This window comes from Scyliorhinus canicula, chromosome 3 (genome assembly GCF_902713615.1).
Source record: "Scyliorhinus canicula chromosome 3, sScyCan1.1, whole genome shotgun sequence".
NCBI classification, from domain to species: Eukaryota; Metazoa; Chordata; class Chondrichthyes; order Carcharhiniformes; family Scyliorhinidae; genus Scyliorhinus; species Scyliorhinus canicula.
The window spans coordinates 9761403-9773738 of record NC_052148.1 but is presented as its reverse complement, the minus strand read 5'-3'; the positions used below and the strand labels follow the sequence as shown (position 1 = coordinate 9773738).

At 56.8% G+C, this 12336-nt stretch overlaps 2 protein-coding genes across 2 annotated transcripts in view; one reads left to right on the top strand and one right to left on the bottom strand.

The window, feature by feature from the left end:
• Positions 1–9888, bottom strand: part of hspa12b (heat shock protein 12B) — an 88292-nt gene extending 78404 nt beyond the window's left edge. Inside the window, exon 1 of the mRNA XM_038792937.1 lies at positions 9787–9888. Within this exon, the coding sequence (XP_038648865.1) occupies positions 9787–9888 (102 nt within the window). The remainder of the gene's footprint in view (positions 1–9786) is intronic.
• LOC119963810 (matrix metalloproteinase-21-like) overlaps positions 9464–12336 on the top strand; it is a 56752-nt gene continuing 53879 nt past the window's right edge. Inside the window, exon 1 of the mRNA XM_038793115.1 lies at positions 9464–9553. The gene's annotated coding sequence lies outside the window, so the exon portion shown is untranslated. The remainder of the gene's footprint in view (positions 9554–12336) is intronic.

The window sequence follows — 12336 nt, the reverse complement described above, 5'->3', positions numbered from 1 at the left end:
GGGGAGAGATTTGCACGGTGCGCTGGAAGGGCGCGGAAGGGCCCGGAGGAGGGGGGGAGGCGTGCAGGCCGGGCGCAGGGGCCCGGGGGCGGGGGGGAGAGATTTGCACGGTGCGCTGGAAGGGCCCGAAAAGGCCCAGAGGGGGGGGATTTGGCCTGGCAGACCGTCGAAAAGTGGCCCTTCTTCCCGCAGCTCTTACAGAGGGCGGAGTGGGCTGGGCAGCGCAGGCGAGGGTGTTTCGCGAACCCACAGAAATAGCAGCGGGGCCCCGTGGACTTGTTGGGGCGTCCCGCGGCGCAGGCCTGAGGGAGGTCGGGAGCGGCGGATGGCGGTGGGGAAGCGTGCCAGGAGGCCCAGGGTGGTGCAGCGCGGCTGGAGACATAGGCGCAGGCGTTTAAATCGGCGACCTCCAGGGAGGTGGATAGAGTCCGTGCCTCAGTTAAGCTGAGGTCGTCTTTCTCCAGCATCCGCTGGCGGATAGCGGCGGACTGCATCCCAGCCACGTAAGCGTCTCTGATCAGAAGTTCCATGTGCTCAGTGGCTGAAACTTGGAGGCAGGAGCAATTCCTCCCCAGGACAGCGAGGGCCTGGTAAAATTGGTCTAATGACTCACCGGGGAGCTGTTGTCTGGTAGCCAGCAGATGTCGGGCGAGTACTCTGTTTACCGGTTTAAGAAACTGTCCTTTCAGCCGCGTCGTAATCTTTCTCCTCCGCAATCATCACGTAGGCCGCCGTGCCCACGCTGGAGTGGAGGATGTGAAGCTTCTGTGCCATGGTGGGGGGGCTGTTTGCGGTCGCCAGGTAACCATCGAAACATGCCAGCCAATGTTTGAAGATTTCTGAAGCGTTCTGAGTTTGCGGGCTGATACGGAGGCATTCGGGCTTGATCCGGAGCTCCATCTTCAAAATTCTAGCTTATTAAATTGATGAACCATCAATTGAACGCGAGACGAGTTGCTGTACAAAAGTTAGGCTTTAATAAGCTAAATGTTAGCCCTGCGGTCGACTACAGTAAATGGACGACCGCCGGGTGTACTGGGTATTTATACCTCGCCCTGGAGGCGGGGTTAACTCAGCCTCTCGACCAATCGGGGAGCCGTCACATGACTGGTCTCAACCAATCGGTCGATAGGCACATGACCGACCAGGGCCAATAGTAAGCCGGTGTTCTGCACCAATGGCAGGCAGCTATGTTAATCATACCACCACATCTGTCCTGGGAGCGTTTGATGGGGACAGTATAGTGGGAGGTTTACTCTGCATCTAACCTTGTGCTGTACCTGTCCTGGGAGTGTTTGATGGGACAGTGTAGAGGGAGATTTACTCTGTATCTAACCCCGTGCTGTACCTGCCCTGGGAGTGTTTGATGGGGACAGTGTAGAGGGAGCTTAACTCTGTATCAAACCCCGTGATGTATCTGCCCTGGGAGTGTTTGATCGGGACAGTGTAGAGGTAGCTTTACTCTGTATCTAACCCCGTGCTGTACCTGTCCTGGGAGTGTTTGATGGGGACAGTGTAGAGGGAGCTTTACTCTGTATTTAACCCCGTGCTGTACCTGTCCTGGGATTGTTTGATGGGGACAGTGTAGAGGGAGCTTTACTCTGTATCTAACCCCGTGCTGTACCTGTCCTGCGAGTGTTTGATGGGGACAGTGTAGAGGGAGCTTTACTCTGTATCTAACCCTGTGCTGTACCTGTCCTGGGAGTGTTTGATGTGGACAGTGTAGAGAGAGCTTTACTCTGCATATAACCCAGCGCTGTACCTGTCCTGGGAGCGTTTGATGGGAACAGTGTAGAGGGTGCTTTACTCTGTATCTAACCCCGCGCTGTACAAGTCCTGGGAGTGTTTCATGGGAAGTGTAGAGGAAGCTTTACTCTGTATCGAATCCCGTGTTGTACCTGTCCTGGGAGTATTTGATGACGACAGTGTCAAGGGAGCTTTACTCTGTATCTAACCCCGTGCTGTACCTGTCCTGGGAGTGTTTGATGGGACAGTGTAGAGGGAGATTTACTCTGTATCTAACCCCGTGCTGTACCTGCCCTGGGAGTGTTTGACGGGGACAGTGTAGAGGGAGCTTAACTCTGTATCAAACCCCGTGATGTATCTGCCCTGGGAGTGTTTGATCGGGACAGTGTAGAGGTAGCTTTACTCTGTATCTAACCCCGTGCTGTACCTGTCCTGGGAGTGTTTGATGGGGACAGTGTAGAGGGAGCTTTACTCTGTATCTAACCCCGTGCTGTACCTGTCCTGGGATTGTTTGATGGGGACAGTGTAGAGGGAGCTTTACTCTGTATCTAACCCCGTGCTGTACCTGTCCTGCGAGTGTTTGATGGGGACAGTGTAGAGGGAGCTTTACTCTGTATCTAACCCTGTGCTGTACCTGTCCTGGGAGTGTTTGATGTGGACAGTGTAGAGAGAGCTTTACTCTGCATATTACCCAGCGCTGTACCTGTCCTGGGAGCGTTTGATGGGAACAGTGTAGAGGGAGCTTTACTCTGTATCTAACCCCGCGCTGTACAAGTCCTGGGAGTGTTTCATGGGAAGTGTAGAGGAAGCTTTACTCTGTATCGAATCCCGTGTTGTACCTGTCCTGGGAGTATTTGATGACGACAGTGTTAAGGGAGCTTTACTCTGTATCTAACCCCGTGCTGTACCTGTCCTGGGAGTGTTTGATGGGACAGTGTAGAGGGAGCTTTACTCTGTATCTAACCCTGTGCTGTACCTGTCCTGGGAGTGTTTGATGGGGACAGTGTAGGGGGAGCTTTACTCTGTATCTAACCCCGTGCTGTACCTGTCCTGGGAGTGTTTGATGGGGACAGTGTAGAGGGAGCTTTACTCTGTATCTAACCCCGTGCTGTACCTGGTGATGAACCATCAATTGAACGCGAGACGAGTTGCTGTACAATAGTATGGCTTTTATAACTAGATGTTAGCCCTGCGGTCGACTACAGTAAATGGACGACCGCCGGGCGTACTGGGTATTTATACCTCGGCCTGGAGGCTGGGTTAAGTCAGCCTCTCGACAAATTGGGGGGCCGTCACATGACTGGTCTCAACCAATCGGTCGAGAGGCACAGGACCGACCAGGGCCAATGGTAAGCCGGTGTTCTGCACCAATGTCAGGCAGCTATGTTAATCATACCACCACATTTACCCCTTGCGGAGAAAGAAGCCGGTATGGGGGTGTATCAACGAGAGCTTGGTGGTGGGGGGGGGGGGACTGGTGGTATGAGTAGCAGCCAGAGAAGGTAAAAAAATGTTTGCCTTCCCACTGGCCCAGACATTTAACAATTGTACATATTGTCCATACAAGGTCCATGGTGTTGTTGACAAATAGACTCGATCAGGCTTTTCGTTGCCCTTGACGTTCTGGCAGACCGCCGCAGTGGAGTTGGGGACATTGGTTCAGCCGATGGTGGTGGTTCCGCTGATGTCCTGGAGTCCGGGATCGATGGTCCTTGAACAGTCTCCGTCACCCGGGCTGGTGGTGGAAACGCCATGGATGGGGAAGGGGTGGCCTGGGTGGGGCGCTGGGGGCAAAAAAACAGGAGGGGAGGTCTGTGGTGAAGGGGGGAAGGCCACACGCCGGCGGGTGCCAGGTCCCGGAGGGAGACCGTGTCCTGCCGACTGTCGGGGTACTCCACATACGCGTACTGCGGGTTGGCGTGGAGTAACTGGACTTGTTCCACCAACGGGTCGGACTTGTGCACCCGCACATGCTTCCGGAGCAAGATGGGTCCGGGGGCGGCCAGCCACGTCGGGAGAGGGAATCCGGAGGACGACTTCCTGGGGAAAACAAGAAGACATTCATGAGGTGTCTGATTTGTTGCGGTACAGAGGAGTGAGCGGAGAGAATGTAGGGCATCGGGGATCACCTCTTGCCATCGGGAAATAGGGAGATCTCTGGACCGGAGGGCCAGTAGTATGGTCTTCCAGACGGTACCATTCTCCCGCTCGACCTGTCCGTTACCCCGGGGGTTATAGCTGGTCGTCCTGCTAGAGGCAATGCCCCTGTTGAGCAGGAATTGACGCAGCTCGTCGCTCATAAATGAGGACCCCCGATCGCTATGTATGTATGCGGGGTAACCGAACAGTGAGAAGATGGAGAGGAGGGCTTAATGACGGTCGATGTGGTCATGTCGGGGCAGGGAATGGCGAAGGGGAAGCGGGAGTATTCGTCGATTACCGTCAGGAAGTAAATGTTGCGGTTGCTAGAGGGAAGGGGCCCCTTGAAGTCAATGCTGAGACGTTCGAAGGGGCGGGATGCTTTGATCAGATGTGCGCGCTCGGGGAGGTAGAAGTGCGGTTTGCACTCTGTGCAGATGTGGCAGTCACGGGTTACTGACCTGACTTCCTCGATGGAGAAAGGCAGGTTGCGGGCCTTTATGAAATGGTAAAAACGGGTCACCCCTGGATGGCAGAGGTCCGCATGGAGGGAGCGGAGGCGGTCTATCTGCGCGCTGGCGCAGGTACCGCGGGACAGGGCATCAGGAGGCTCATTGAGCTTCCCAGGATGATACAAGATCTCATAGTTGTACGTGGACAACTCGATCCGCCACCGTAAGATCTTGTCGTTCTTAACCTTGCCCCTCTGTGCATTATCGAACATGAAGGCTACTGACCGTTGGTCTGTGAGGAGGGTAAACCTCTTGCCGGCCAAATAGTGCCTCCAATGTCGCACGGCTTCGACTATGGCCTGGGCTTCCTTTTCCACAGAGGGGTGGCGGAGTTCGGAAGCCTGGAGGGTTCTGGAGAAGAAGGCCACGGGTCTGCCCGCTTGGTTCAGGGTGGCCGCCAGAGCTACTTCTGATGCGTCGCTCTCGACCTGGAAGGGGAGGGACTCATCGATGGCGCGCATCTTGGCCTTTGCGATGTCCGCTTTGATGCGGCTAAAGGCCTGGCAGGCCTCTGTCAACGGCGGGAAGGTGGTGGTTTGAATGAGGGGACGGGCCTTGTCAGCGTAGTTGGGAACCCATTGGGCGTAGTAAGCGAAGAAACCCAGGCAGCGTTTGAGGGATTTGAGGGTATTGGGAGAGGGAGTTCCATCGGGGGCGCATGCGTTCGGGGTCGGGGCCTATCACTCCGTTACGCATTACGTAGCCGAGGATGGCGAGGCGGTCGGTGCTAAACACGCACTTATCCTTATTATAAGTGAGGTTAAGGAGTTTTGCGGTTTGGAGGAATTTCTGGAGGTTGGCGTCATGGTCCTGCTGGTCGTGGCCGCAGATGGTGACATTATTGAGGTACGGGAAGGTAGCCTGTAATCCGTACTTGTCGACCATTTAGTCCATCTCCCGTTGGAAGACCGAGACCCCATTTGTGACACCGAATGGAACCCTGAGGAAGTGGTAGAGGCGCCCATCAGCCTCGAACGCGGTGTACTTGCGGTCACTCGCGCGGATGGGGAGCTGGTGATAGGCGGACTTGAGGTCCACCGTGGAGAAGACCTTGTATTTCGCGATCTCGTTTACCATGGCGGAAATACGGGGGAGAGGATATGCGTCCAGTTGCGTAAACCGGTTGATGGTCTGGCTATAGTCGATGACCATCCGGTTTTTCTCCCCAGTCCAGCCCACCAGCACTTGGGCTCGCCAGGGACTGTTGCTGCCCTCGATGACCCCTTCCTTCAGCAGCCTCTGGACCTCGGACCTGATGAAGGTCCGGTCCTGGGCTCTGTACCGTCTGCTCCGTGTGGCGATGGGTTTGCAATCGGGGGTAAGATTAGCAAACAAGGAGGGGGGGGTCCACTTTGAGGGACGCGAGGCTGCAGACAGTGAGGGGGGGTATAGGGCCGCCGAATTGAAAGGTCAAGCTCTGCAGGTTACACTGGAAATCCAGTCCTAGGAGTGCCGGTGCGCAAAGGTCAGGGAGGACAAGGAATTTATAATTTTTAAAAACCTTCCCTTGGATCGTGAGGTCCGCGATGCAGCAGCCGGTGATGCGGACGGAGTGCGAACCTGAGGCTAACCCGATTTTGTGTTTTACAGGATGGACAGGGAGCGCGCAGCGTCTTACCATGGCAGGGTGAACGAAGCTTTCCGTGCTCCCGGATTCCAGCAGGCAGCCCGTCTCGTGGCCGTTGAGGTGGATCAGCGTCGTTGTTTTGGCGAGCGTGCGTGGCCGTGACTGATCGAGTTGAATGGCCGCGAGCCGTGGAGAAGAACCATCGTCGTAGTCGTCGTCGGCCGAGTAGGTGCTGGCAGGACATTGTGTGCCAGTCCAGGATGGCGGTGCCCAGGACCCGCACGTGGATTCGGGGCCCCAAGATGGCGGCGCCCAGGACCCGCACGTGGAGTCGGCGCCCCAAGATGGCGCCGCCCAGGACCCGCACGTGGAGTCGGCGCCCCAAGATGGCGGCACCCAGGACCCGCACGTGGCGCCCGGGGCCCACGATGGCGGCGATCAGGATCCGCACGTGGAGTCGAGGCCCCAAGATGGCGGCACCCAGGACCCGCACGTGGAGTCGGCGCCCCAAGATGGCGCCGCCCAGGACCCGCACGTGGAGTCGGCGCCCCAAGATGGCGCCGCCCAGGACCCGCACGTGGAGTCGGCGCCCCAAGATGGCGACGCCCAGGACCCGCACGTGGCGCCCGGGGCCCAAGATGGCGGCGCCCACGGGGCTCTCGTGGTTGCTGGGGTCGGGGTTAGCGGTGCCGGCGGGCTGAGAGCGGGGGCAGAGAGGCGTGCAGGCCAGGCGCAGGGGCCCGGGGGCGGGGGGGAGAGATTTGCACGGTGCGCTGGAAGGGCCCGGAAGGGCCCGGAGGAGGGGGGGAGGCGTGCAGGTCGGGCGCAGGGGCCCGGGGGCGGGGGGGGAGAGATTGACGCGGTGTGCTGGAAGGGCCCGAAAAGGCCCAGAGGGGGGGGATTTGGCCTGGCAGACCGTCGAAAAGTGGCCCTTCTTCCCGCAGCTCTTACAGAGGGTGGAGCGGGCTGGGTAGCTCGGGCGAGGGTGTTTCGCGAACCCACAGAAATAGCAGCGGGGCCCCGTGGACTTGTTGGGGCGTCCTGCGGCGCAGGCCTGAGGGAGGTCGGGAGCGGCGGATGGCGGTGGGGAAGCGTGCCAGGAGGCCCAGGGTGGTGCAGCGCGGCTGGAGACATAGGCGCGGGCGTTTAAATCGGCGACCTCCAGGGAGGTGGATAGAGTCCGTGCCTCAGTTAAGCTGAGGTCGTCTTTCTCCAGCATCCGCTGGCGGATAGCGGCGGACTGCATCCCAGCCACGTAAGCGTCTCTGATCAGAAGTTCCATGTGCTCAGTGGCTGAAACTTGGAGGCAGGAGCAATTCCTCCCCAGGACAGCGGGGGCCTGGTAAAATTGGTCTAATGACTCACCGGGGAGCTGTTGTCTGGTAGCCAGCAGATGTCGGGCGAGTACTCTGTTTACCGGTTTAAGAAACTGTCCTTTCAGCCGCGTCGTAATCTTTCTCCTCCGCAATCATCACGTAGGCCGCCGTGCCCACGCTGGAGTGGAGGATGTGAAGCTTCTGTGCCATGGTGGGGGGGCTGTTTGCGGTCGCCAGGTAACCATCGAAACATGCCAGCCAATGTTTGAAGATTTCTGAAGCGTTCTGAGTTTGCGGGCTGATACGGAGGCATTCGGGCTTGATCCGGAGCTCCATCTTCAAAATTCTAGCTTATTAAATTGATGAACCATCAATTGAACGCGAGACGAGTTGCTGTACAAAAGTTAGGCTTTAATAAGCTAAATGTTAGCCCTGCGGTCGACTACAGTAAATGGACGACCGCCGGGTGTACTGGGTATTTATACCTCGCCCTGGAGGCGGGGTTAACTCAGCCTCTCGACCAATCGGGGAGCCGTCACATGACTGGTCTCAACCAATCGGTCGATAGGCACATGACCGACCAGGGCCAATAGTAAGCCGGTGTTCTGCACCAATGGCAGGCAGCTATGTTAATCATACCACCACATCTGTCCTGGGAGCGTTTGATGGGGACAGTATAGTGGGAGGTTTACTCTGCATCTAACCTTGTGCTGTACCTGTCCTGCGAGTGTTTGATGGGGACAGTGTAGAGAGAGCTTTACTCTGTATCTAACCCCGTGCTGTACCTGTCCTGGAAGTGTTTGATGGGGACAGTGTAGATGGAGCTTTACTCTGTATCTAACACCGTGCAGTACCTGTGAGTGTTTGATGGGACAGTGTAGAGGGAGCTTTACTCTGTATCTCACCCCGTGCTGTACCTGTCCTGCGAGTATTTGATGGGGACAGTGTAGAGGGAGCTTTACTCTGTATCTATCCCTGTGCTGTACCTGCCCTGGGAGTGTTTGATGGGGACAGAGTAGAGGGAGCTTTACTCTGTATCTAACCCCATGCTGTACCTGTCCTGGAAGTGTTTGATGGGGACAGTGTAGAGGGAGCTTTACTCTGTATCTAACCCCGTGCTGTACCTGTCCTGGGAGTGTTTGATGGGGACAGAGTAGAGGGAGCTTTACTCTGTATCTAACCCCGTGCTGTACCTGTCCTGGGAGTGTTTGATGCGGACAGTGTAGAGGGAGCTTTACTCTGTATCTAACCCCGTGCTGTACCTGTCCTGGGAGAGTTTGATGGGGACAGTGTAGAGGGAGCTTTACTCTGTATCGAACCCCATGCCATACCTGGAGGATGTCTCCAGCACCCTGTGTTTGATATCTCTTACCTTGTCGTGGTCAAAAAACAGTTAAAATAAAAGTTGAAGAAATTTCTCGAAGGTTAGGGAGTGAATGCCGTTGAAATGTTTGGATAGTCTTTGCACCTCTCCCTCTGGCAGCACAGTGTTTTGAGCCAGTTATAATGCCACACCCAGCAGTGTTTGGTATGAACAGTGTAACTCTGCGATTACACCCTGAGGCAAGAAAGATTTATCGGCCATCTCTGATGTCATTTCCCTCGATCGCAGTTACTCCCCGGTGTAGAGTTCGAGGCCCTTAAGTGTTGCTTCCTGACTCACCTGCACAGGAGGATGGTACAGCAGGAGGAGAAACAGAGCTGAGCGGGCAGAGGGAGGAGGAGGGAGCAGACGGGCAGGGGGAGGGCGGTCGAGAACGAGAGAGAGGAGACAATAAGGATGGTAAATGGGAAGCGCCAGATTGCAGGTGGGAGAGTGATGCTGTTAGTATAAGATAGTATAAGTGACGTACAGGTAGAGAGAAAGTATAGGGAGCGAGAGAGAGAGAGAGAGAGACAGGTGTAAATAGAAATAGAGATTGCAAGAAATGCAGGGAATGGGACGGAGATAGGATTGGGGAGCAAGAGATAGCGGGAGCAGGACAGACAGAGTCACAGAGAGAGAGATATGGAGACAGGGAGCAAGAGGCAGGAATAGGGAGACAGGGCACAGGAGAGAAATAGAGAGAGGGAGCAAGATAGAGGAATAGAGAGAGAGGGAGCAGGGCAGAGGGCTAGGGAGACAGGGAGCAGGAGAGAGGGACAGAAAGTTAGGGAGAGAGGGACAGAGGGAGTTAGGCAGATTCTCCTGCCACAGTCTCCTGTGGACACACCAGATCTGTAACACCATCAGCTGCACACTGCAGATTATGGATGGAGGCCTCCTCCTCCCGGTAAGTGTTTTCTTTGTAACCCCGAGACCCACAGCATCGCAGAATGTGTTTACCAAGCACTGAAGGAATTCAAGTCGAGTAATCACACACAGCAAGGGTAAACATTCAGGAAATAAAGTTGGTGATATGCATGAGTATGTAATGGCCTCTGTCCAATTGAGGCCAGTAGGGTAATAACGGGGCAGGAGGTGAGATTTAACATCTTGGGAAATTTCCAAGTGAGAAAATCCTACAGCCAGGATTTCCATCTCTTGGCTTCCCGCAGCTGGGACACATTCCCGGCTGGAATATCCGTCAGGCAATGCACCGACACTCAGATACATCCGAGCCAGCATCTCTCAATCTGTCTCAGACTCTCCTCCCTCCCTCCCTCCCTCTACCTCTGGAACCCAGAGCAGGGCAGCGCGATGGTGAGGGGAGGGTTTGAGCGGAGGGGAGGGGGTGGAGAGGAGGGAATGGTGAGGGAGAGGAGAGGAGGTGGAGATGTGGGATGGTGAGGGGGAGGAGGGGATGGTGAGGGGGAGGAGGGGATGGTGAGGGGGAGGAGGGGATGGGGAAAGATGAGGAGAGGGGTGGGAGGACTGGATGGTGAGGGAGAGGGGAGGCGAGGGAATGCGGTGAACGGTGAGGGGAGGCGTGGGGAAGAGGGGAGGGTGAGGAGGGCATGGTAAGGGAGACGGGAGGAGGGGAGGGAGGTGGGAGGAGTGGGCAGGGGATAGTGAGGAAAAGGGGTGGGGTTGGTAAGAGAGGGGAGAGGGTGGGGAGGAATGGATGTTGAGGGGAGGGGATGGTGAGGGAGGGGGGGATGGGATGAAGGGATGGTGAGAGAGGGGAGAGGGTGCGGAGGAATGGATGTTGAGGGAAGAGGGTGGTGAGGGAGGGGGGGATGGGATGAAAGGATGGTGAGGGAGGGGGGATGGGATGAAGGGATGGTGAGAGGGGAGAGGGTGGGGAGGAATGGATGTTGAGGGGAGGGGATGGTGAGGGAGGGGGGATGGGATGAAGGGATGGTGAGGGAGGGGGGGGATGGGATGAAAGGATGGTGAGAGGGGAGAGGATGGGGAGGAATGGATGTTGAGGGGAGGGGATGGTGAGGGAGGGGGGGATGGGATGAAAGGATGGTGAGAGAGGGGAGAGGGTGCGGAGGAATGGATGTTGAGGGGAGGGGATGGTGAGGGAGGGGGGGATGGGATGAAGGGATGGTGAGAGAGGGGAGAGGATGGGGAGGAATGGATGTTGAGGGGAGGGGATGGTGAGGGAGGGGGGGGATGGGATGAAGGGATGGTGAGGGAGGGGGGGGATGGGATGAAAGGATGGTGAGAGGGGAGAGGATGGGGAGGAATGGATGTTGAGGGGAGGGGATGGTGAGGGAGGGGGGGATGGGATGAAAGGATGGTGAGAGAGGGGAGAGGATGGGGAGGAATGGATGTTGAGGGGAGGGGATGGTGAGGGAGGGGGGGATGGGATGAAAGGATGGTGAGAGAGGGGAGAGGGTGGGGAGGAATGGATGTTATGGGGAGGGGATGGTGAGGGAGGGGGGGGGATGGGATGAAGGGATGGTGAGGGAGGGGGGGATGGGATGAAAGGATGGTGAGAGAGGGGAGAGGGTGCGGAGGAATGGATGTTGAGGGGAGGGGATGGTGAGGGAGAGGGGGATGGGATGAAAGGATGGTGAGAGAGGGGAGAGGGTGCAGAGGAATGGATGTTGAGGGGAGAGGATGGTGAGGGAGGGGGGATGGGATGAAGGGATGGTGAGAGGGGAGAGGGTGGGGAGGAATGGATGTTGAGGGGAGGGGTGAGAGTGGAGGGGACTGTGAGGGAGGGGGAGGGGATGGGATGAAGGGATGGTGAGGGAGAGGGTGCGGAGGAATGGATGTTGAGGGGAGGGGATGGTGAGGGAGGGGGGATGGGATGAAGGGATGGTGAGAGGGGAGAGGGTGGGGAGGAATGGATGTTGAGGGGAGGGGGTGAGAGTGGAGGGGACGGTGAGGGAGGGGGAGGGGATGGGATGAAGGGATGGTGAGGGAGAGGGGAAGGCTGAGCAGGGAGGGGATGGGTAAGAGATGATGGTGAGGTTTTGGAGAGGATATGGACAACGTTGGTGAGACCAGCATTTATTGCCCATTCCTAGTTGCCCTTAGAAGGTGGCGGTGAGCTGCCTTCTTGAACCGTTGCAGTCCCTGTGGTGTAGGCACACCCACTGTGCTGTTAGGGAGGGAGTTCCAGGATGTTGACCCAGCGACAGTGAAGGAACGGCGATACATTTCCAAGTCAGGATGGTGAATGACTTGGAGGGGAACCTCCAGGTGGTGGGGTTCCCAGTTATCTGCTGCTCTTGTCCTTCTAGATGGTGGTGGTCATGGGTTTGGAAGGTGCTGTCTAAGGAACCTTGGTGAGTTACTGCAATGCATCTTGTAGATGGTACTCACGGCTGCCACTGTTCGTCAGTGGTGGAGGGAGTGAATGTCTGTGGAAGGGGAGCAATCAAGCGGCTGCTTTGTCCTGGATGGTGTTGAGCTTCTTGAGTGTTGTTGGAGCTGCACTCATCCAGGCAAGTGGAGAGTTTTCCATTACACTCATGGCTTGTGCCTTGTAGATGGTGGACAGGCTTTGGGGGGTCAGGAGATGAGTTACTCTCTGCGGAATGCCAAGTCTTTGATCTGCTCTTGTAGCTACAGTATTTATCTGGCTAGTCCAGTTCAGCTTCTGGTCAATGGTAACCCCCAGGATGTTGACTGTGGGGGGGGGGGGGGGGGGGGGGAGGGGGGGGGGGGCGCTCTGTG